The sequence below is a fragment of the Talpa europaea genome, assembly GCF_964194135.1.
Source record: "Talpa europaea genome assembly, chromosome: 14".
NCBI classification, from domain to species: Eukaryota; Metazoa; Chordata; class Mammalia; order Eulipotyphla; family Talpidae; genus Talpa; species Talpa europaea.
The window spans coordinates 89,690,919-89,715,838 of record NC_140082.1 but is presented as its reverse complement, the minus strand read 5'-3'; the positions used below and the strand labels follow the sequence as shown (position 1 = coordinate 89,715,838).

Sequence of the window (24,920 nt, the reverse complement as noted above, 5' to 3'; positions counted from 1 at the left end):
GCCCTAGGCTAGGTGTGCTCAGAGGGGCCCTTGGCCCTCAGCTCCCGACGAGGCATGGCCCTTCTGCTCAGCGCAGCGCCTTCCCTAGCACTCAGTTAGCTCTGAGGAGCATTTCCCTCCCGCCCCAGGGCCCAAGCCCTCCCCTGCTCCGCTGGCTCATCATCAGGGCCTCCACCCCCTCCAGGTGAAGCTGCTCCAGTCTCCATGGCAACCCGAGACCCAGCCCCAGATAGTTTGCTCATGTCCCTCCCTGGGTTGAGTGGAGGCTGCAGCAAAATGGAGGAGGCTTTCCGGTCTCTCTGACCTCCTTGGTTTTCAGTTAGCGCCTCCCCAGCCCGCCCCCTCCCCGCCCCTCCTGACGCCCCGTGTCTGCTCCCCGTAGCTCTGTCTCCCCAGCTCCAGCTCTCACCCCCTTTCAGACTCCCTCTCTGTCTCCCCTCCTAGTTTCGTTCTTCTTTGGGGATTTTGGTTTTTACTTTATTTTGCTTTTTTCTGTTTTTCTGTTTTTGTTTTTTGTTTTTTGTTTTTTATAGGTTTCAGAGAAATTATGTTGAATCCAATAAGCCTTCCCGGACATTCCAAGCCTCTTAACCATGGCATCTATGTTGAGGATGTCAATGTTTATTTCAGCAAAGGACGTCATGGCTTTTAAAAAACTCCTTTTAAGCCTCCCTGTTCTGATGTCACCTGGGTAGGCTGGGCTCTCGCAGAGGTTGGCAGCTCTAGGCCTTGTTCTCTTTGGATCCGGGGATGCTAAGTAGAAACTGCATGAGCCGCCGGTGCCCCTGCACCCCTTCAGACCACCACGCCGGGTGTCTGCCCCCACCCGCCACTGGCAGGGTTGCCCCCCCTCCAATCATCACTGTGCTCCTCTTTCCGGCCTCCGAGGCAGCTCCTGCACCGTCTTTAGAGTCACTATAAAGAGAATTAGCACCTGGCGCCAGGAAACACCTACACACACTAGCCCTCCTCTCGTTTCTCAAACAACCCAGCCGCCACGAGAAAGCCTGCTGAAGCCAGCGGAAGCGCGGGGCTCCCCGTTCTCCCCCGGACCGGGCTGTGCCCTTAGTGACCTCCACCCTGCGACCTTCAGCGGGGAGCGGCTCCGCAGAGGGACGGCGCGGTGAGGAGGGAGCCGCCCGGGCGCTGGCACCAGATTAGGTCCCAGAGGAAAGAATGGAAACCAGTCATTTTCTCTCTCTTTTTTTGGTGTTTTTATTTTATTTTTATGATTATTATTATTTTTTTTTTGGTGGAGAAAAACCATACCTTTTTTTGGACACACTCCCCCCACTTCCTCTTCTTTCTGGAACGGCTCACAGTGAGTGTGATGTTAGAAAGTCCCTGGGACAGGAGGACCGCTCCAGGGCGCCCCCCGGCCCAGCTCTGCAGCGCCCCGGCTCTGGCTGCACCCTGGCTGGCCTCTGGGACCGCAGGGACCGAGGGGGCTCAGGGACCGAGGCCCTGCCTGCTGGCCCGTGACCCGGGACTGGCTTCCTCCCCCACTGTCATTTACTCTTGACTCTGAGAACTCTCGGAACCCAGTGGAATCACCATGTCAAGGCCAAGATGAACTGAAGGGCAAGAGAAGTGCCCTTGGCTCCTCCAGCCCCTCCTGTGGCACCCGTGGGAGCCCCGCGGCGCCCACTACCGTGGCCCCTTTGCTTGCTTTGACTCATGCCTTACTCCATGGCTACCCTCTCCCGAGAGGGGTGTGTCTCCCCCAGGGCCCACCTGATCTGCTGGGGAGCGGGGCGGGAGGCTCTGATAGGAAAGGCGCAGGGGCCAGGCCCGAGTCTCCCAGGCTGGCCGCCCTGGTGGCTGCTGCACTTGGGAGGGGCCCAGCTCTCCCGCCCACGGTGCCTCCATCCGGGGAGTCAGCGGGCGGTCAGGAACATGGGGCCTTCCAATGGGGGCTCTTAGGAAAAAGTGGTGATGGTTGCAACCCACTAAGTTTTGGGGTGCTGATGCACAGCGATTGGTGACAGATCCTCTGCCTTTGGCCAGCTTCCCTGGGAGTTAAGATTCCCACTTGGGGTTCTCCCTCCTGGGTCCCGCGGGGCTGGGGCTTCAGGTCAGATGCCCAGCGGGGTTCTGCAGCTGCCTCCCTGGGGGTTAACAACTTCAAGTTCTTGTCCTGGATCTGCCTCCCGGGCACCAGAGTGTCTGGGGCAGCGCAAGGGGGGTTCAGGGTCTCCCCAGGCCTCCAGGCGCGTGTGTATCCAGCCCTCCCAGCTCCCCACCATCCTGCCCCCCACTGCTTCAGGCTTCCCCATCATGCCCTGCCAGCTCTTTGGGCCAGGGCGTCTCCTGAGTGTGGCTTTAAGGAGTAAGCTTGAGGACGATGTTTTTTAATTATTGTAAATCATTACCTCATTTCCAGCCTGCCAGGCTCCATCCACCCAGCGTCTTCCACCCGCCATGTCCTCACCTTGTGCTATGACAACGGGGCGTTGTGTTTCCACAGAGACCTATAGGCGTGTTCAGTGTATAGTTTCTTAATAAACACTTTATTTTCTAATGAAAAGACTGGATCAGACCTCTTATTTGGCAATTTTGCAAAGAAAATGCAAGAGCTGGAGACCCTGGGCTCCCTGGCTTTCCCCCTAGCTTACTCTCGTTTTACAGTTTCTCAACCCAGTCCTGTTTGCAAAGCTGTTGATACCCCGGTCCCGTGGTCGCGCTCACTGAGACCCCTTCCAATCAGTCAGGTCCGTGCAGCCAGGTGCTTTCTTACCTTATGGAGAAGGAATTAGAGGCACAGAGAGGTTGGTGGTTCACCCAGCGCCTCCCGGCACAGGAGCGGAGCACGGCGCAAGCCTGACTCCCCCAGACACCACCCGGCTGCTGACACTCTGGGCTGGGGGCGACCTGTTGCCCCAGCAGCCAAGCCTTGCAGAGACCCTCTCTTCAGTGCTGATGTTTGAGGGGTCTGGGAGTGGGGCTGGGGACACTGTCTTGGACACTGTGGGGTCCTCCCTTGGGGGAGTACTTTTGTGTCTTTCTGGGGGGTCTTGGGAAGTGACTTTGCCCAGAGGAGACGGGGTTGTGGGCTTACAGGCCAACCTGCAGACAGTTGGGAGGCCCCCGCACCCCCGCGGACTTGTGCATGCTTGGGGCCACGCTGCTCTCATGACTGATCTCTCGGGGGCGGCTAGAGGGGTCAGGCGAGAGTCTGGGGGAACCCCGACGCAGAATGTGGCCATGAGCTGACACGTCACCTGCCCTCGGTGCCCAGCCCTGCCGTGGTGGGAGGGACAAGCTTCTGTAACTCACTGCCTTCCCCTTAGGACGAGGGGATCTGGGTGCAGGAGATGGGGAGCAAGAGTGGAGGGTGTGACTGGGTGGCTCCTGGGGTGGATTCGGAAGTCACTCGCCGCGGTGGGCTTGGTTGGCGCTCGCTGACTTGGGGTGTGAGGGCAAGACCATGCATTGGGCTGGGCGAGCGCAACAGGAAGCTGCCCGACTGGCCAGGTGTCTCTGCCTCCCCTGCTGGCTACACCTCCTTAGTCTAGTTGCTTTGGGTCCCCTGCCCCACCCCATCCGCAGTGGAAGTTTCTCTCCCGAGCGGCCTGAGGCGGGCGTGGCCCCAGCTCTGCAACTGCTGTTCTCGATGGATGGAAGGTTCAAGTGGGGATGCCTGGGCTCCAGGGAGAACATGGTGAGCGGCGGGCGCGGGGGTGGTGCTTCCTTTGGTCCGATGCACAGGCCTGTCCGTGCAGGGGGGGGGCGAGATGGTGGATAGAGGGGCCCCGGGAGGTGAAGGGGAAGCTCCGTGCCTGGGAGGGGGCGGCCTCAGCCCCGGCAGGGAGAGCTTTTCCCCTCCAGTGGGAGGCATCAGGGGAGATGAGGGCCATGGCTGCGCTTAGAGGTTTGGGGAACGTGGAAATGAGCAAGTTCTTGTCTGGTGGCTGGTGTTTTGCCCACAGGGTGTAAGGCCAGGCCCGACGCTGCGAGTGAGTGAGGAGACCTGTTTGGAGTGTCTGGAGTCTGACACAGGCTGGCGGGTGACAGGGAAGCAGGGAAAGGTGGCCGGACCGGGAGGCGAGAGCGGGCTGCGACTGGAGAACATGTCAGTGCCCAGACTCAGTTTCCCAGCTGGGCTCTGCTGCCCAAGGCATTTCCTCCCGCTGTCGAGTCTCTAGGACCGTCAGCCCAGGGCAGACCGGGGGGCAGAGCTCAGCCGGAGAAGCTGCCCCTGCCCTGGCTGGTGCAGGAGGCTCTGGGGCCCAGCGGGACCTGCAGCTCCCCGGCCGGGGCTCTGGCGTCTTACCCACAGGACTTCTCCGTTGTCTTCTCCGACTTAGTGAACATGTTGGTCCTGGGGGATGTGGTGACAGATCCGCAGCAGACCCAGCCACGAGCCCAGCTTGGCTGCCCGGGGCTCCCCAGCTCCTCCTTTTGGAGGGGTGGCTGAGGGGCACTGGCTCTGACCCTCATTCCCTGAAGCTTGAACAGTGGGGATCTCACTGTGCCTTTGAGGTGGTGCAGGGCAGTGAGACCCAGCGCGGGCCGTGCAGGGACATTCTCTGGAGAGGGTGACGTGGCCAGATCTTGGCACTGGGTGCCGGGCGCCAGGCATGGGCTTCCCTCGGGTTGTCCGTCAAACGCGGGGAGCACCCGCACGATCAGACGCATGTAGCAGCGAGGAGCCCAGGCTCGGCTCAACCACTAGCCCAGAGTTTGCACCACGGATGTGGGGTGACCAGGCTTGGCGGGAGCTGCTCGACCTCAGGGCGCTTTTGGCTGCTCAGCCACCCTGCTGAGCTGTGTACCTTCTGCTCTGGGAAGGCTGGGAACTCGGGGAGACCCCAGTCGTGGCCCCTGTGGCCCCCGCTCCATGGTGAAGGGGGCTTTCAGGGTGTTTAGGTGTGGGAGCCACCTTTGAACGGGAGTGTGTGGTGCGGCGGGGGCCTAAGACTGCTCAGACCAGAGGCCTGTGGGTTCCTCACTCACTCTGGCCTTCTGGGGCCGGATGCCTACAGGGAGGCTGGTTTGGGCTTCAGCTGGGGGGATGTCCCAGCAGTCGTGTTGGGGAGGGCAGCTATGTGGCCCTCGGGATGGCATCAGAACCTGCCCACGTCCCGCCTGTAGTGAGAGCAGCTGCAGACAGGAAGGTGGCATTGCCTGGTCCCTCCACCAGGACCGCCTGGTGTGCTCTGCCGCGCGCGCCCCCGAGAGCACAGCAGGTGCTAAGCATGTCCGGCTTGGAGGCCAGAAGCGGCCTCTGGACTGCCGGCCCGTCCCCTCGCGTGTGGGAATTCATTCTGCCACGTCCTCGCCTCCACCTCCAGCCACGGGTGTGGCCTTGGCGCCGAGCGGTGGCTCCTCTGGCTGGGTCCTGGGCAGGCACGAGCAGGGGCTCGCGGGGCTGGCAGCGGTGACTGCAGCTCCAGCTGGACTCTCACTCTGCTGCCTGAGAGTCCCCAGGAGGAGACAAAATGAGGGTCCTGGGAGGTGGCGGGGAGGGTGGTCGAGGGTGGAGGGCGCTGAAGGCCCCAGAGCAGGACACAGGGGTGCGAAGGAGGAGTTGGGGGGCTGATTTGCCTCCCGCCCACCACATCCCCACTCATGCTGCCTGATGTGGCTGAAGCTGCCCACAGCCCCTGCTTTCCTGCCTGGCATTTGTCTTAAGAAATCCTGTTACTGCGCCCGTACCTCCCGCCTCCGAGAAAGCCTCGGCTCTGACGGCTTTCCCAGAGCCAGCAGCGGCCCCTCCGGCCCCACGTGGGGGTGGGATGCTGAGGCCCAGCTGGGTGGGCTTTGCCTTGCAATTCCTCCTCCCTCTCCCCGGACTGGGCTCTGCTTGCTTGGGGGCTTGCATCCAGGAGTGGGCCAGGTCATCTCTGCCCTCTGCCTGGCCCCTTGGGCTTCCTTTCTCACTACCCTGGTGCTCACAGCTCAGGTGGGGGGCGGGAAGCGGGGGGCTGAGGAGGGTCCGGCTCACCCCCGAGGAGAGCCTCTGGGCCCTGCAGATGCACATGGCAGGCGGGACACAGAGGAGGTGGGGCGATGACTCAGGTTCCTCAGAAGCGTCCAGCCCAAAGCAGGACCAGGTCTGAGGGTCTCGAGAAGGGATTTGGAACACTGGGGGTACAGGCAGAGGAGATGACCTAGTTCCCCCAGAGCAGCTCAAGCTGCGGAGAAATGCTGGCGAAGCCTGGGGCCTCAAGCCGAGAAACGGGCGCTTCCTCCAGGCCCCGGCAGCCCCGGGCCCCTCGGTGCTGGTGCACCTGACTTAGCGGCTGAGGGCGCAGCGTGGGCTTGTGAGCGAGTCCAGAAAGGCCTCGGCTTTTCTGAGAGAGACACTGAGCAGCAAACCCACCCCCAAGAGCAACGTCGTCAAGTGCTGAGCGGGCTCTGGAGGGTGGATCCGAGCTCCCCACTCAGCCATGGGAGGGTTTGAAGACCAAGGTCTGAGGCTGCCGGAAGGTGTGAGTGGTGGGGTCGTGGTCCCCGACGCGTGGCCTGACCCGTGTTTGGGGACAGAGCGCCATGTCCTTGCAGAAAGCCCCTCGCCGCCTGGCTTTGGTAAGTGACACCGGGGGCCTCGGTGGGTGACGGTGCCCGGCTTGTCACTGGCGCTTTCCCCTGGGTTTCCCTGCCACGTGCTGTTACCATGGCTGCAAAAGGGAGCCTGGCTCAGCCTTGGGGGACCTTCCTGGCACAGAGGACACAGGCTTCCCGCTCCCTGTCCCCCACTTCTTTCTGCGAGGCAAGGGCCTCCTTGCTGTCCCATTGACACTTTGGGAACAGGACTCGGAACGCAACCCGCTTCCTTGCCCTGAAGGTCTCAACAGCTTCGGTCTGATTTCGTCCTTGTAATGGTTCCTTTTCAATTGCTTTGCAACGTGCTTTCCTCCGCACGGCCGCAGCAGATTGTGGCCCAAGGTCATGGACTCCTGAGCCCCAAATGGACTTCACAGGAAAGAGGGTGTGGGGCTGGCAGGGGTCGAGGGTGCTCGCAGAGAAATGGCCTCTGTCCACAGTGTGTGTGACCCCGGCCGAGGGGACAACTTCTCCACGCAGCCAGGTTCTGAGGGTGTTGGGGTGCATGGCATGGAGCCCCCTGGCGTTTGAGGCTGAGAAGGCTTAGTCTTAGACTGCAAGAATCGGGGGGCCCCTGCCTCTACCCGAGCCAGCTAGTGCACATGCCCCCTCCAGGTCCTCCTGTGCACACTTGTAGGGAGAAGGAAGCATCCAGAACCAGGCTGGCTGCTAAGCCCGCCATGTCCTGCACACACACGGAAGAGCTGGCTCTCCCTTGATGATGTTCTGAGAGAAAACCCTCATGGCAGAGCCTGAGAGGGAATTTCAGAAGCTGTATCTGTCATAAGGGTCAGTCTCACCTGGCCAAAAGGGCCTGGCCAAGACCCAGGAAGCTGTGAGACCCTCCCCCACCCTGAGGGCCCAAGCTCTGGAGCAACGTCTTTCAGTCAGAGGGAGGCAGAGACCGAGAGGCCGGGGTGGGGGTTGCTGGCATCTGTTGCCCACAGTTGCTGGGCAGAGGAGGCACCATGGATATGTCAGCTGTACCCCGAGGACGTCCTTCCCGGGGGATAAGCTCTGAGTCCACGCTGGAGGACTCACGGGATCCCTCCATGGTGGTGACTGCTGTGGGCGGGCCTCGCTACTGTTGCAGGTGATGGCTGCCAGGACAGCTCATGCCATGTGGCCATGACGACCCCTGTGCCCTCCGGACGGACCTGGGCTGTTCTGGTCATCGGAGCGGGTCAGCCACTTGGCAACGGTGGTCCCTCAGGGATTGATGAGTTTTCTGGGCAAAGATTCTGTTTCTGTTCTCCCTGTATCTGAAATGCCTGAGCACAGAGAAGCCTCTTCTCCTCCAGGCTTGGGTGGATGACGTGGCGAGAATCAAGTGCTGTCCTGGCCATTAGTGTGGCCAGGCTTCCCCTGGGTGGCATGGGGTACTCAGAGCCGTCCAGCCACTTGGGGGGTGCCACTGGCCGAGTCCCACCTCGAGATGCTCGTGCCCGATCCGGTGTCAGCAGCTGGTGTCCCCACATCTAACTGACCCCGAGTGCTGTCCATTTTATAGAGACTGAAGAGCTCACCCACGCTTGGCATGAGTTCTGGGGTGGTCATGAGCTTTTGCAAGAAGAGCCCATCAGGGTGCATTGATCCACCACCCGCCTCCTAGATCTAGGCCCTTTGCTGTCTCAAAAGAAAATGGTAAGTCGTTTCACACGAGAGCTCGAGACGCCAGCGCGAACATGACCCCTGACCGCCTGGGGGTGTGGGGCAGCGTCTCTGACAGTCTCAGAAATGACGACGGGAGCCCGGTGCCAGCACCACCACGGCTCAGGACGCGGGTAAGTTCCTCGGCCTTGTTCCTTGTTTACCTCTGAGCCGGCTGAGCCTCAGGCAGATGACCCGACCTGCGCGGCACCCACTGTGTGTCCAGGAGTCACCAGGGCCCCTCGCCACGGCTTCTCAGGCGTCCCTCAGCTAAAGGCCTTGGTGTACCCCTGGGAAGAGTGACCTCTGCCCCCACGGAAGTGCTGGGAGGGCCTCAGGCACGGGGCGGGGGGGTAAAGAAGCCAGAGGCCGCCCCCGCCGTGAGGGCCGCCAGATTTCGCTCGGTGAAGAAGGACGCAGTTGCCTGGGGGTTAACAGACCCTCTGTCACAGCTGGACGGGGCCACGCGGGAGTTCTCGGCAGGATTTTCCGACTTTGATCTCAAGAAGGCAGCTCTGCCTAGCAAATAGTCTGAAATGTCAAAGAATAAATGTTAAAGCTTGAGGGGTCGCTCTCCTGGGAGTTGCTGGGGCTGGCGAGGGAGGGGGCGGAGGGGGGAGGGACACAGCAGAAGCCTTCACAGAAAGATTCCGCCTTGGTTTTGTGATATTTAAGAGAAAAGAAAACTCTGAATTATTTATAGCTCGGAAGATGGGAGCAGGCTGGAGAGAGGTGGCCGGTTGGAGGCGGTCGCTGACGAGGTCTGTCATTTAGCTGCCCAGCCTTGCCTGGAGGACTCCTCCCGTTGGGGACCTGCTCGCACCTCTCCCGGAGACTTGTGTTGGCATTGCTGCTCTTATTATTTGATTAAGAAACTCCGTGTTCTTTGATAGGGGCATTGGGGGGAGGCGATTTCTAGGGGCGACTGTCCAAGAGGCAGGAGGGAGCTCTGAGTCCCTGGCATGGCCACACCCACCCCCCTGCACCCCCTGGCTCCCAGCTGTGCCTCCTCCAGCAAGGAAGACCCCTGCTCCAGAGTGGGGGGGCTCAGCTTCCCACAGCAGCAGGCCTCAAAATGTGGTCCTGAGCCCCGGGGCCCACGTGCCAGGCTCTGCTCCAGTGACAAGGACCCCACGACCCAGTTTGGCCTGGTCCCCCTGCCATGTGGAGCTGGGAGGTGACGTTCATTCTCCGCTGCTCCATCAGAGACCCGAGATGACTGTCGCCCGCCCTTGGGGGTGTGCTGGCCAGCGAGTGCGGCCATGTGCTTAAAACACCTCCGTACCTGGAGCTGGGGGGGCGGCATCTTGTGGGGTGAAGGAGAAATAAAAGGAAGTAATATATTTTTAAAAGGGAAAATCAGAAATAATGGAAGGGTTGTGGGGGCTGATTTTGGTCAGGGATGTTCTTTAGATGTTGTAAAAAATGCTGCTGGTAGATAATCACATCTGAGCCTCTCACATGGGTAATTGGGATCCACTGATAATCTTAAAATTGCACTTAAATTTCAGATGACGAGCTTCGGCTGTTCCCCCTTCTCTTCCCACAAATGAGGCGAACACGCTCTGGGGCACCCTTCACGCCCTCCCCTCGGCCCTCTCGGGAATGCGATCCAGAGGAGGCCGTCTGGGGACAGTTTGGGGGTGTCGAGGAGGGCTCAGCCCAAGTGCAGCGCGCTCAGGGTGGACCCCCCAGGAGCGCGGCTGCGTGTAGGATGTTGCCGGCGGCACGAGGATGTGTTTTTTCCGCACTTGTTTTTTTCCACCTCGAAGAGCCCAGAGAACATTTTGCAGTTAAAATGTCACGGTGACACTCCTGTTATGAAACTCTGAGGATGCGCTTCTGTGACGCGAGGCCCGGTCCCCCCGCTCAGCCGGGGCTTCCCGGGCGCCCTCCCTCTGCGCCCCTGACACGCGCGCGCTTGCTGCGGGCAGCGGGTCTCAAACATTTTGGTCTTGGGGGCCCTGCACGCTCTTAAAATAGAAAGACTCCAAACAGCATTTTTATGGGTTCTGTCTATTTCCATTTACTGCATTTGAAATGAAAACCCAGAAAAGTTTAGGGCCTCCCCGGTGGCGCAGCGGTTGAGCGCTGGGTTGCGAAGCTGCCCGCAGCCTCTGCATTGCCAGTTCATTCCCTGGCTGCTCCCCGGCCACCGGAGGAGGGTCCCACATGGCGCGCAGACCTCTCCTGCCGCCCGCTGCTCCCCTCAGCAGTGTACTTCGGTCCTTCTGCCTGTTCTGCTCCCCGCTCTGGCTCTGGTGAATTCTCTCACCCTCCCGCGCTTCTGACTGTACCCAGTGCTTGTATGCATGTATGTATAAATCAATCAATCAATCAAAATAAATAAATAAATAAATTAAAAAAAAAAAACCCAGAAAAGTTTAAAAACACGCGCCACCTCATCATCCGAGCGATGACGTCACCGTGGCAGGACGTCACGGCGGCACTCCCGGGCGCGGATGGGAGCAAAAGTGCACAGCTGTCTTCCTGGGAACGTCATTTTCACAGCTGAAAATGTGAAATCATCGTGATAGGGCCTCAGGGCCTCTCTCGCCCACAGGGTGAGACCTGGTGCGCTAAGGGAAACTGAGGCAGATCCTGACACCAAGTCTGGGGCTCCCGAGTGCCAGTGAATGGTGCCAGGCACGCACTTGGCCACCCCTCGCGAGCCCACCCAACCCCACGGGCCGACAGGGCATAAGCTGTCCTGTCCTCTCGGCGTGCTCGGTGGCCCGGAGCAAGGGCGTGTACCCAGCACCTGCCTGCTAGGAAGAAGGCTGACGGGGACTCCCTGGCTCTGGAGAAGGGGCCCGCACGGCCGTAGCAGTCGTCGTTACTGGCTGATTGAAGAGGCTCAGCAGGAGCGAGTTTTATAAAATTCTGACAGTGAGAATAAGCGGCGTGACCAGCAGGGGCATGAAGGAATTTGCAAGCTGCATCTCGCGGGTGAGGGCTGCATGCTCCCCATGATCTGTGGGGTCCTCCCTGTGCAGTGAGTTTGGATTTGCAAGCGGCGGTAGGGCGAGGTAGTGTTTTATCCCCGCGTCCCTCCCCTCATCCTAACCTGGGCAGCTTCAGCACAGGCAGGTTGGGCTAATGCGTGCTGCGGGGTGCAGGGCGCCTACTCCGCTGACCACGCCGGCCCACGGAGCTGTCCAGGCCTGGGGTGCCAGGGTGCGGCCCTGTCCTTGCGCCAGTCACTTTCACCTTTACCCCTAGGGCACTATTTGTATTCTTGGGAGCAAGAATTGCTCTCAGTGCTTTTTGAGGCGCTCTTCGAGGGGCTCTTCGTTCCCAGTATTTCATGGCCCCCCAGGAGACTAGGTCTGTAGGGGTCGCTTTGAAATTATGGGCAGATGGCGGCTGTGGTTCTACGCCAGGCACTGGGTCCTGGAGTGAAGCAGCCACACCTTCGCGGCCAGACCAGTGGTTCCCAACTGGGGTGACTTGTCCCCCAGGGGACATGCATTTTGGGTTGGCGCAACTAAAGTTACATAGTAGTGATGACCCCACAACAACGAACTATCCACCAAGGTGGAGAAGCACAGTCTAGGGGAAGTGCAGAGTGGTACCCCGAGTCTTGGGCAAGAGGGACCCCACATTTTCAGGGACCTTTTTCCATTGCCAGGAATCACAGAGCTCTAGGAACTGACCACCCAGGACCTGCCCCCCATCCTAGCTCATGTCTCAGTTGCTGCTATGAGAATCCTGCACAGGATCGGCTCTTAGCCCAGCTCCAGGACAGTACAGGCTGCTCTGGGGGGCTGCTCCCCTCCGGCGCTTGCCAGGAGAGCCCAAGGCTTGGCCAAGGCACAGCTGTTAGGGGTCAGGGGAGTGTGAGCGAGAGTGGCTCAGGGGTGGGTGCCTGGGTGCACACGTGAAGCCCCTTTTGCAGTGGATGAAGAAGGGGAGCGGGGCAGTTGGGGCCAGTACTGCGGGTCCCAACTCACCCTTCCAAGGAGCTGGGTCATCCAGAGGCAAACCTGGCCCTTCCGGTTCTGAAGCCACGTGGAACAGGGTGGGGAGAGAGGCCACGCCTTATCGGCCCGCGGTGAGCTTGATTTATAATCCCTACGTCTTCAGACGTGTGAGATGTGGCCTCCCAACCGTTCTCTTGTCCAGGCCCTGCGATCGGAAGGGACAAACCTGGGGTGGCAAGTGAGTGGCAGTGAAGCGATGTGATGAAACTGGGCAGGAGGGGGGCACGGGGAGCGCGTGAGCTCTTTGACATGCTTCTTGGAAGCACTGAGTCATGACATCCGTTTGCAGCTACGCAAATAGCAATGGCTTCTAAACTCCCCCCCGATCAGGGTGCCAGCGAGGACCTTGAGCCTTCCCGCCTCTCCCCGCCTGCCGGGACCTGACCCACCGCCCCATAGCTGAACCCCACGGTCCTCGGGCCAGTGGGCTGCCGGGCGGAGGCTCTTCCTGCTGGGCCAGCTCTGTGCTGGGGGCAGTCCTCGGTCATGCCCTTGTCAGGTTGCCATGGAGACCGATCTCCAGGTCTCCAAAATTGATTGGTATTATTGGGGAGCTGCAGCTTTCTTGATGCCGTGGGTGGGGTGAGGGCAGGAGAGAGGGAAGCAGGAGAGAGGCAGGAGATGGGGAGCAGGGAGAAGGGGAGGAGAGACGGACTGAGGACTGCACCCCTCTCCCCGTTTGTGGACTCTTGGGGGGAATCTTGCTGAAAAGAGAGTAAAGAGGTAAAGGCCCTGGAGAAACTGAATCGGAGGATTTTATTTCTCTTCTAGTAACCTTGTGTTCTGTCTTGATTATAAAAGTAATTTGTATTCACAGTAGAAAATTCGTTGAAACAGACAAGCACACAGATGCATAAATTATCCACCATCCCCTCACCAAAGACAACACTGTTAACACTTCCGCTTTCTGCTTTCTGATCTTTTACTTACTTTACTTAATCTTGCACTTATTTCATTATTTAACAGAGCACGTCACTCCATGTCAAGTGTATGCACCCGTTGCTACTTATTTGATTATCTAACCCCATCACCCTGCTCCCTGGCACCACAGGGTTCTTCACTGCCCTGTTTGTGGGGTCGCTGGGGGCGCCACCTGACTAGTCTTTGCAACATTAAGCATTTTGTGGAGGTGATATGTTCACATGGTTCCAAGTGCACACACACCCGTGCATGCAGCATACACAGACACACAGACACAGACACACAGACGAGCGCATGCATGTTTCAAACTAGCCAAACAGTGGAAACACCCCGAATGTCTGTCAAGGGATGAATGCCAGCATGAGGGGGAGTCAGGGGGTGACATGAACGGACCTCAAAGAGAACCAGCTTTCGCAGCGAGGCCCTGAGAAGCCCTGTGTGAAGCCATGTTCACCTGAAGTACCCGGAACAGGCAAATCTAGACAGAGGGAAAGTGGATTCCTGGCCAACCAGGCCTGGGGCTGGCAATGGGGAGCCCCTGTCCCTGTCCACGGACCCTAGAATCTTACTGGGGTGATGGAGATGTTCTAAAACTGGATTGCATGATGGTTGCACTGTTAGGTAAATATACTAAAAATTACTGAGTTTTACATTAAAATCGGTGAGTTTGCTGCTATGTAAATAATACCTCTGTAAAGTTTATACAGCCATAAAATATAAAGTTTATAGGAAAAATATAAAATAGATACATACACATATAATGGTGCAAAATAAAGGTCCTCTATAAACTCTGTTGAGGTGTAGCCTCCATATCATTACTCAATATCATCACTTCCGCAGCTTCTTCCCGCCACCACCTCCGTCACCGCCCAGGGGTGCTGTTGATGCTCGACCCTGTAGATTCTCTGTAGAGATACTGTCTACATCCGGGCAAGTCATATAAAAGCGAAAAGGAACTTGTTCTGACTTTTCTTGCATTTTGCATAGATGCAACCCTCTCTGGCTTGTTACGCTGGATCCTTTGTTTCTCCCCCACAGTCCCCAGTTTCTTCTGCTCTTAGACAATTTGTTCATTTTTAGAGCAATACCCACGAGTCCATTACTTGGCATGTCCCATTTCCTTACAGTACTTTGTTCTTATAAATTACTGCAATGGAGTCTACGTAAATATATTGATCCTAAATAAATATGGTCAACCTAGGGATAGTAGCAATAGCAACCCAGGGCCTGGTCGTTCACATGGGCCACTGGACACGCCTCTTTCGCTCATGTGAACCCTGTGGTTTTGTACCAAAGGGGACCCGCGATAGTAATGTGAGAGAAAGCGGTTCCCCACAGGGGGTTACAGCCCAATTTTTACAGGCTGGGTCATGTTCCACTGAGTGCTTACACCACTTATCTGTCTTTAGTCCCCTCTTTGGAAACTTGGGTTATTTCCTAGTTCCTTGTTTTTTAATTCTTCGGAAGAGCAGAGCGGGTACTTCAGCCCTTTGGGCAGCTCAGCTGGATGAGGGAGACGCCCAGGCGGTGCCCACAGAGATGCCGTCACCATTTCACTGCCTGAGGCCCATGGCAGACACCCTGGGTAGGCAGGGATGGTCAGCAGGCGGGGCTCCTTGTGGGCAGAGTCCCCTCGTAGCAGAGAGCTGGCTTGAGGCAAGCCTCCTCCTTCGGGCATGCGATGGCTCCCGGGGCCAGGCTGCAAAGTCGGGGAGACCGGGGTCCTTAGCTTTTCCAGTCTGACTTCAAAGGGCTGCCAACGCGCTCATAATGTCGCGCTCCCAAGGCTCTTCCGCTGGAGCTGTGCCAGGCTTTAGGGCTGGGGATTCTCAGTGGCGCGGTCCAGAAATGTTAATGGGATTCCGAGTGAGGCCTCTAATCTCCTGTGTGGCACAGATGGTCAACCAAGCGTGGTGCCTGGACCTTCTCAAGGTCGGGGTGAGCCTTGGGAGCGGCGCCCATGTTCCCTGACCTCGCCGACCCCCCTGGCCTTTGTGCAGGTGGCCTCGGGGGTGCAGCAGTAGAGATGGGAGAAGGCAGTGCAGTGCAGCCAGCCGGCAGTCAGGCAGTCAGGGAGAGCCGCCTCTAGCCAGCCACCGACGCGGCACCAGGAGGAGGAGGGTCCAAACCGAGAGGCGCCAACCGGCTGGAGCGAATTCAAAAAAGAGCAACAGGAGAAGTGGGGGCAGCCAGAGGGCAGGGGGTCCCCCAAGGGGCTGAGCGGGCAAAGTAGACTCCTGGCCAACCCGGCCTGGGGCTGGCAATGGAAGAAAGCTCTGGAAGAACAGCTAAGCCCGTGCTGGCTTCCAGGGGCCTTCTCTTTTGCTGACGGAGCCCCTAGTATTCCCCTGGGGTGAACGTGGGGCAGAATCTGGCCTGCGGGAGAGACTCGCCCTCCCCTTTGCGCCCCTGCCTGCCCAACACCAGGCTCCCGGGAAGGGAAAGGCCGCGCGCGCACAGCAGATGGTGCGGAGAGAACCCAAACAAACGCAGCCGCGCAGACAAGCTCGAGCTGTGATATTAAGGACCCAGATCAGGTGGCAACAGGGGAGGGAGACAAACACGGGGCTTGGGAGGAGCATTGAAGTTGAAACCACCGAGTGCAATTAGGTTGGTGTCGCCTCCTACCTCCCCAGCAAGCTGCTCCTTGGTCAGCTGTCGCCGGGGGCTGCCAAGGTGCCGCGTGCGTGCCAGATCCCTGCGCGCTGGTCCTTCATCTGCCAGGCTGAGGGAGGGACAATGGACGCCAGCCCTGGCTGCCTGGGCGCCCATGAGGTCTGGCATCTCCCTGGAAGCCCAGGTAACGGGAGGGATTTTCGAGGATGGGCAGAAACTCTGACAGCGCCCTTTTCCCTTCTTGCAGTAAGATGGCACAGGGCAGTGCAGACGTGGAGGCGGGAGTCAGCTGCTGACGCTGGACAAAGGGCACTGGTGCCTCACAGCCCGCCAGCGCTGTCCATGGCCTCTTCCAGGAGCTGTGTCCTGGCAGCACCCGCCCAGCTCCAGAAGTGGGGTCTTGGGGGCACAGGGCAACCCCCCTCAGGCTCCACCCCCGCCCCGCCCCAGCCTCAGGCTCCTGCTGCAGCTGGCTAGGGCTGTCCTTGTCCTCAGAGCTGCTGCAACAGTGCCAGGTGCTGCACAGCAGGGGCTTGATAAATAGATGTTCATTTTTCAGAAGTTATTAACTAAGACTTTAATTAAATGCTCCTTTCCTTTCAAAGATCTCCCAGGAAAGAGTGCTCCCGGTTCTCTGGAGGTTCCCCCCAACACCCGGCTGGGGTCGTCCCTGCCTCAGTGGCACATGGTGACAGCAGGGACTTCATGTGCGTCCGAGCTGCACGCCAGGGCTTTGCACCAAGGCTGCCCGGCACTTGAGCCTGGTGGCTGCTGTGTACACATGCGAGGGCACAGGCTCACACACCCCGTTTTCAGTCTCTTTATGTTCTGGGCTTCCTGGCACTTCAGATCTTGATTGAACCTGTTTGATGAGAGACATCAGCCTGGTCATGTGACAGAGAGGAGGCGCAGCCCCCCAATACTCAGATGGATACACTGAGGTGAGGGCCCTCTCCGTACCCTAGTTCCCATCACTGTCAAAATGTCAGTTTTAGGGGAACTGACCTCTTCACCCCACGCAGGCAGCCGGGCTGGGCCTATGGCTGCACCTGCCAGCCGGGTTTGCAGCTGAGCTAACCTCCAGGCCCTGCGTGGGTGGCCTTCCCCAGCTCTCGTGCCCCCGGTGGCCGGGGCCCTGGCACAGCCCCTCGGCAGCCCACGCACGAGGAGGCCACACCTGCCACACAGGCCACCGGGAGACTCCTGCCTGCGGTGAGCTCTTCACGTGTGGCCGCTGCCTGCCAGCGCCCCATGCCCTGCTGTGCCTCCCGAGCGTCTGCAGGGGCCAGCAGGGGTAAACAGCCCCCAGTAGTCTAGCGGAGGGCCCTGGTGAGGGCCGCGGCCGGGAGCATCTGTGCTCTCAGTTGTGGTGGCCATCAGGCTCCTGTGCGGGTGGACAGGCAGGCAGCTCCGTCTCACGGCAGGGAGGCCCTTCTGCTTGTCCATGGCCCGAGGAGCGTGCCAGGAGGCAGACCCCGGCAGGAGAGCAGACGTGACTCTTAGCCCCCACCGCAGACGCCGGCCGCTGGGCTGACTTCACACACTGATATTCTTAAGCTTGCAAACTTAAAGCATCGGAGGGGGATCCCCCTGATTGGGAGAGATGTCATCCCAGAGAGGCTGGGGCAGCGTCACCCAGCTGGGAGGCTGCACTGCCGGGTGCCCAGGTCAAGCACAGAGGCCCCTGGGCCTCTCTGCCCTCCATTCCGCCCACCCCTCTGCAACAGAAACCTGCCACCGTCCTGAAGTTCATGCCTCCCTCCCTCCTCCTGGGAAATCTAAAGCCAAGGAATCGCGCATGAAAAATGAAAGAGCTTATAAAAAAGCCAACCCCCTTGAGATCACTAAGGCTGTCAGGGAACTTACGGATGCTCTTATAGGTGGTTTTATTTATTCATCGGTTTATTTCTAACATCCAGTAAAGGAAAACAGAGCAGGCAGCACCCAGGTGGACAGCCTGGCATGGCCTCCCAGGCGTGTTAAGTTAGTGTTCACACTAACTTAACTCACACTAACCAGTTAGTGTTCACACTAACTTAACCACTCACCAGAGCCGAGCGGCTCCAAACTCTGCTGGCGTCTCCACAGTCCGTGAGACGTTTATCAGCTAACATTTTTTTTTTTTTTTTTTTGCCTTCACTAGTCTTCAACCCAAATATTTAATTCCTTCCTGGTTTTGAACTTGGATTTCCTAAATCGTTCTGCCTAAGTCAGGACCCAGAGTAACTGCAAGTGCTTGTGTGCTGGGTCCCGAGCTCTCAGAGACAAGGGGCGTTCACGCGGGCTGATGTCCTTGCACGACTGGCCCAGACACACTTGCAGGAGGGAGCATGGCTGCCTGTTGATGCACTTCTGTGCTTCTTGTGTTGAACATGGGGAAATGGGTGAGTTCCCAGTGAGGAGACTGGCAGGAAGGGCCAGCGTATGGGGTCAAAAAGCTGGTACCGGACATGGCTTATCTCGACCGTTCCTTTGTCCTTTGGCTGTGATCACGCGACCAGGGTGGCCTTTCAGAGGCAGCCCCACTCAGGGCCTGGCCCCGGGGGGTTGGCAGGAGCGGCAACACCCTGGGGTCTTGCCTGGGCCTTGTACGTGGAGGTGCCTGGGAGCTGCAATCAAGCCCTGCTCCAGAGAGAAAGAAACTGTGCATGTGCACACGCCACACACAGACAAGCGCAGACCCCGCGCGGGGAAGGTCGGGCAGGAGCGCAGCAGCTGCGGGAGCAGGGAGGAGCAGGCCGGCGGCAAGGCTCACTCGCCGGGGAGAAGGGACAGGTGGCCGGGGGAGGGAGAGCTCATTCTGGTGGGGGCGGTTAAGATCCGACGAAGGGGTGGGTGAGGATGGATGAGAGGGAAAGTGGCTCAGTCTGCAGTAAAGGTGACCCCGGTAGACGGGCCGTGCCGGTGCCACCACATCAAGCAACGTTCTCTTCTGCGAGACGAGAGGGGCACGTCCCCAAGGCTGGGAGGACAGGGGTTGGGCTCCTCCTGCAGGGCCGAGAAGGGCGGTTCTGGTTGGCCCCTGAGGGTGTCTCCTGTGGATTCTTGAGGCTGAGGCCCCAGAGGCCCCATCTTGGCTTGGGGTCACCTGGCAGGTGTCCAGGCCTCACAACGAGAGGTGGCCACTTTTCCAGTGATGTCTGGTACAACTTCTCTCCTTTCTCCTTTTCCACCAACATTAGTCCCGACAGTCACTCGACCCCCCCATCTTCCAGCATCTTCCAAGGGACTGGTAAGAGCAAAATGATACTGATGACGTTCAAAGCCCAAACTTCTGTGTGGATCCATTTCTTTGGGCATCAGGGCAACTGGACAGAAGGATCGCTTGAGCCAAGGCACCGACTAAGGGTTTGCTCACGCGTTCAGCTGGTGCCCGAGGGGAGCAAACTTGGAACCGGTGAACTTGAACAGACCCAGAAGGAGATGCCAGGCCTGCAGGGGGCAGGTGAGGGCACCTTGGACTCACCAGTTGCAACCTTTTCTTTGTTTTTTGCTTATGGGTTTTTTTTTTTTTTTCTGGTCGAGTGAGGGTAGGGGGAGGTTCAGGACACAGGCCAGGAAACCAGGGGCCAGGGCGTCTAACATCTGGTGTGGGGGAACTCTTGGAAGTCGGCTCAGAGGATGTGGTGGGAACACCTGGCAGACACACGGGCTTTGACGGGAGGCCGGGTCCGGGATCGCGGCGGCCGTGCGGAACGAATCTGCTGGCTACGCCCAGCTCGGGCTGCCCACGCTGAGGACCTGGGAGGCCTGGGCCTCTGACCTTGAACTCCACCAGATACAGGACTGAAAAAAATAGGGACCAGAGCAGGGGGATTAGTCGGGGCGGGGGGCGGGGGAGGCTGGCTTGATGCCTTAACTTTGGGAGTGGGACTTGAAAATGGGAACATCCCCTTGGAAGGCCTCAGCCCTGGACGCTCCAGCCTCTCTCTGCGGTGCGTGGTGTGGGCTTTGGGAGCTTCCAGTGGTCTGGTCAAGGGAGCGTGCAAACCCCCAGGGCAGATGAAGGGAGACCTGGCCCCGAGCAATGGCGGGGCAGGCGGGGCGCTGGCGGGCAGGCGTTGTATGTGATGGGCTGTGCAAGAAGGAACAGGTGTGAGCTGAGCCAGCGGGAGGAGCGAGGAGGCCCGGGCCCTGGGGTGGAGAGGATGTGGGATTATCAGGTGGGCTGAGGCTGCCCCCGTCCTGCAGGAGCAGCTGGAAAGGCAGGACTCTTGGTTGATGAGGGGTCCCTCCCCGGGGCGGGCGTGCACCAGCTAGGAGGACTTACCCTTGACCTAGAAGCTTCCTGGCTTAAGCCCCGCTAGTGTGGAGAAGAGGAAAGATGGGTCTTTCTTTCCTTTTTTTTTAAAGATTTATTTATTTATTTATACAAGCACTGGGTACAGTCAGAAGCACGGGAGGGTGAGAGGATTCACCAGAGCCAGAGCGGGGAGCAGAACAGGCAGACTGACGAAGTACCTGCTGAGGGGAGCAGCGGGCAAGACAGGAGAGGTCTGTTGCGCCATGTGGGACTCTTGCTGGCTGGCCGGGATCAAACCGGCGCTGCAGAGGCTGCGGGCAGCTTTGCAACCCAGCGCTCAATCGCTGTGCCACCCGGGAGGCCCAAGACGGGGTCTTTCTGAAGAAAGACCGAAGGTCAGGGCCCATGGGGGCATAGTTGTCCAGAGTCCCCTCACAGGTACGGCCTCCCCTTTCCGTGCAGCCTCAGCTGGCCGTCCTGCTGAGCCTGCATTCTGCTCCTGCTCGGGAGACTCTCGTGAGAGGCCTCCAGGCTCCCAGAGGGACTCAGGCCCCTGGTGACCCATTCTCTTTCATGGACTCTCTGGGCCGTAGCTGAGACCTTCCCTGCGTGACGTCCACTGCTGGGAAGGACCGGCCAGCAGATCTTCAGACCCTGGGATGGCAGCCCCCTGCTGTGCAATCATGTTTTTCTGGAATCTAGTGAATGTGGAGAGTGAAGGGCTGGGCCTGGGCCCACCCATAGGCCAGTGCCTCAGGGGGCCTGTGCTGAGCACCTCATGCAGGCCTAGTCGGTGCTGTTTGGGGAGGCTCAGGACGCCTGGAGCTTGCTTTCTCAGAGCTGCTCACGGTGCGTTGAGTTTGCGTGCTGGGAGTTTGCATGCTGGCGTAAGCAGGGTTAGGTTCCTCCTGCTTTTGCATCAGGAGGGGAGACAGGGAGCTTTGTGAAGACTGTGGAAGGGTCTCTGGGGCTAGGGCCAGAGGCGGTCTCAGGACAGCAGCGCTGGAAGCAGGCCCTCTGGGGCAGCCGTGTGGGGCAGGGTGCAGGGAGCCCAGGGTGCTGCCCAGCATCGGAGGGCCCACCCTGTGCGTTATGTAGGGGTTCCACGAAGTCGCAGCACAGGGGACTGGGCGGGTGACCAAGGTCTCAAATATCAGAACCAAGACCTGAAGCCTCGGAACTAGATGAAAGACCAAGAGCAAAGACTCCCCAGAAGGCCTCGCTGGCTGACACAGTGACCACCCACCACGCACCCTGCCTGGTGCTAAGCACGTGGCCACCCTTGTTGAAAAAGAGACCACAGCTCCATGGAACAGGCACTTCTTAAAATCACCTCCATCTACAATTCAGGAAATTGAGGCTCCGAGCGATCCCGCAGTCTGGGACGACCACCAAAGGTGGGGCTGGCCAGTGAGAGGAAAGGCCTGGCTTGCTCTCCCTCAGTCCTCGGGGCCCTCAGCACCTCCTGCGCTGCACCCACACTGTCGCTTCATGGGCATGTAGTCAGATGGGAGCTTTCATGTCACTCATGAAAGCACCAAGGCTGGAGACGGGCTTGTAACTCGGCACCTGCTGCCTCCCCAGATGTGCCCTTGAAACTGGTCGCTGCTGAGTCATGGGGGGACTTGGGTCCTCACCTGGTCAGAGGCCAGCGAGGTGAGGCCAGGTGTGTCCCAGGGCCGCCGGGGAGATGGAGGAGGTGCCCCTGGCTGGGCACTGTGCGTGGCACTGGTCACCGTCATGAGGGACAGGGCATGTCCGGCAGCAGGAGTGAGGCAGCGGGCCCGGACGTTGGTTTGGAGCGACGTCCCCGGTTAGGCCTGAGCTTCATCTTTCAGCACCTAGCTTCTCGATTCCAGATGCTCTCCGCGGGGACTGCTCTCGCTCTGCGCTCTTGGCTCTGGCCCGCCGTGCTGATGCGAGCCGAGGGGCGCTCACCGCGGCAGAGCGGGCGGCACGGAGGCAGGAGCGGGCAGAAGGGGCAGGTCTGCCCAGGGCAGCCCCCGCCGGGAGCAGCGGGCAGCACACTCTGAGCTCACGGGACTCAGCTCCAGGGCAGCACCCGGGGCAGGGCCCCCCTGAACTTTAGCCTGACTCTCTGAACTTCACGTTGTCAGGAGACGTGAGCTGGAAATCACCCCAGAACAGACAGTCCTCTGCTGGTCCTCTCTCCGCTGCGTCCAGAAACAGCAGGGTGTCGTGTTTATTTATTCAACTCGGTGGGAACACGGTGTCTCGGTGTGCTGACCGCTGCCTCCAGCCGGGGCGCACGCATGCCCCTGGGGGGACCTGGGCTTGGCGGAGCCTCGTCAGGCGCAGGCCTCAGAGCTCAGCGGCTCTTTGTTTGGAAGCTCAGGGGCCTGAGACTTGCGCTGGGCTGGGGGTCTCGGGACCTCGCTGTTCCTGGTGGTGCTGGTGCCGGGGCCGGCCTAGGAGCCAGGGGTGAAATAAAGCTGCTGTTTGGAGCTGCCTGGAACTCACTCTTCCTCCTGTTCTTCCTGCGGCTTCCTCAGCTCTCTTCTCCCTTGTGGTTGTGTTCTCCCTGCAGAAGCCTCCAGCAGGGCTTTGCACAGAGTCGTAATTCATTTATTCATTCATCAAACATTTAGTGCGGATCTCTGTGAGACCCCGGCAAGGCCCAGGGCACAAACTCGGTAACACAGGACACTACCCTTGTGCTTGGCCAGCGGCCAGCACTCTCCGGAACCCCGCTGCAAGCGTTCAGACTCCACAAGGAAGGTGAGGTGGGGAGCCCCACTCAGCGCGGGGCCCTGGGGCAGGGGGCCTGGTCCCCACAGAAACACAGGGTCTTGGACGAACAACCGAGCCTGCCTCGTCCGAGGGCAGAGCCAGCCGTGGACAACCCTGTTGTCCCTTCCACCCGCGACCGTTTCACGCGCCACCCCGAGGGACATGTTGTCAAGCCCTGGGCCTCCCAGAGTCGTCTTGTTGGCTCCGGAAGCTTTCACGTGTCTTCTCTCCCGTGGTCCTTGACGGGAGCCCAGAGGCCCCTCTCCTCGTCTGCGAATCGTCCACCGGCTGCTCTAAGAGCAGTTATTGGGACAGTCCAGCTCGGGGGCCGAGGTTCGGGGTCAGCCGCAGCCCTCCACGGGGCAGCTGCCCAGCGGCTGGGCCTGCTCAGACAGCGGGCCCCGGGGGAGGGCGGGCAGGCCTCTGCTGGGGCAGGAATTCCTACCACTGTCGAAAGCCGGGTCCTGCCCTCCCGGCGGGCCAGGATTCCGCTGGCCCCGGCCCTCCTGCCACTTCAGAACCCCTCAGCTGGAGCTCCGGGATTGTTATTCTTTCCCATTTAAGGACATTCCATTTCATGTGTAATTAAATGTGTGGTATTGAATTAATGTTTTCTTCTGAGCATTTTTGGCAGCCTGAGACCCTCGGGTCTGGCCAGTGCAAAGAAAACACACACACTCCTCCGGGCGCCTCCGAGCGCCTCCTTTCCTTCCCCCTCCCTCTCCCCCCACTTCCTGCGAGAACCTCCCTCTCCTTCCCGCTCACTGTCAACCCCAGGACTCACCTCCTCATGCCAGTACCCTGAGTCTGCAGACCCCCTCTGTTCTTCTGGGGGGTTGGGGTCTTGGATTCTGCCCCCTGGCGCCCTGTCGTCTGCGGAAGGTGCCTTGTGGCTCCGCAGTGAGGGCCAGGGTGGTGAGCGGGGGCGCCCTGGGGCCTTGCGGATGGAGGGTTTTGCACAGCCATGGCGGCCAGTGTCCCTGGGGAGCAGGGCTTACAAGACCTGGGGAGAGTCACGCTGAGGGACCGCAGGGACACAGCCCCCCCAACAGCTGGTGATCGTGGTTAAGTCACAACAGAGACATGTTCTGGGACACAGGACCTCTGGGTCTTGTGGGGAGCACGGCAGAGTGACTGCCCGCACCCGGGTGGACAGGCCCACTGCCCGAGGTGTCCGCAGGACCACCGTCCCACGCCTGCTCTGCCCTTGACTGAACGTCACTGTTAAGTGGCTTGACGCCCTTGAACTTCATCTTCCTCCTCACCGGCGCGGTAGGTGGCTGTGGAGTCCATTGTTGGAAAGGGCATGGGGCTACGGGGGGTACTGACAAGCCAAGAGGAGGCATCAGGAGGTACTTGATGGCGGCAGGATCCCTGGGTCTCAGCAAGAAGACCGGGGCCCAGTAAGGAAGCGGGCGCTGCCGTGGCCAGGGGAGCAGCGAAGGCAGGGAGGTGGGAGAGGCAGCAGGGGCAGAGGCCGGGAGGGCGGCTCGGAGACCCGTCGGGCAGCCTGCAGGGAGGGGCCCACTCAGGGCTGCCCACCGGACGGCCTCCCGGGACAGTCATCAGCCGGACCACCCCGGAATCAGCGAATGTCTGTCAGCGCAGTCTGGGTCTCACTGAGGGCGCTCTGGCTTGGGGGGCGGGGCGGGGCTGGCTTTGCTGCCTGACATACATATTCAGCACCGCCGGGCCTGGGAAATCTGTCTCCTTGGCCGAGGCCGATCAATAGCTGTCCTGAGTAGATGGCCGTCTCTGCCTCTGATGTCTTCATTCCTCATCTGACCGGCCTCCCCTGCACGCTGTTTTGGGTTCTGGGGGAGAAGGCTGGGCATCCCGGTGGCTTGGACGGGGCCGCTGGCTCCCCAGCAGCCGCGCGCTGTTCTATTTCAGAAGCAAAGCGCCCTCCTCCTCCAGCTTCTCCCCCAGCCGCTGTTGTTTGCAGGTAGACTGGGCTCAGGTAAGACGAACAGCTGGTAGGACGGAAGGAGGTGGACTTTCCTTACATGTCCATTATGGTTCAGGTATTTCCTGGGATCTCCATTATCTGACAATGTTGGGTGAGCCAGGCCACGCCCAGGCCAAGCCACTTCGCCAGTCCAGGAGCCAGAGCCGGGCCGGGAGGGCCCCCGAGCGGCAGGGTCGGTGCGCACAGACTTGGGCTTCTCCGAGTCCTCGCTCTTCTGGCAACACCGTATTTTGTGTGG

General features: G+C 59.7%; 1 protein-coding gene across 6 annotated transcripts in view; it reads left to right on the top strand.

Annotated features, from left to right (window-relative positions):
• Window positions 1-24,920, top strand: part of NTRK3 (neurotrophic receptor tyrosine kinase 3) — a gene marked incomplete at both ends in the record, with an annotated part of 248,767 nt that overhangs the window by 173,884 nt on the left and 49,963 nt on the right. Inside the window, one exon of one of the 6 annotated variants that reach the window (XM_084254007.1) lies at window positions 534-652. The exons of the other annotated variants lie outside the window; for them this stretch is intronic. Within the exon in view, the coding sequence (XP_084110133.1) occupies window positions 534-652 (119 nt within the window). Of the gene's footprint in view, window positions 1-533; window positions 653-24,920 lie in introns of those variants that run through there. 6 annotated transcript variants of the gene reach the window in all.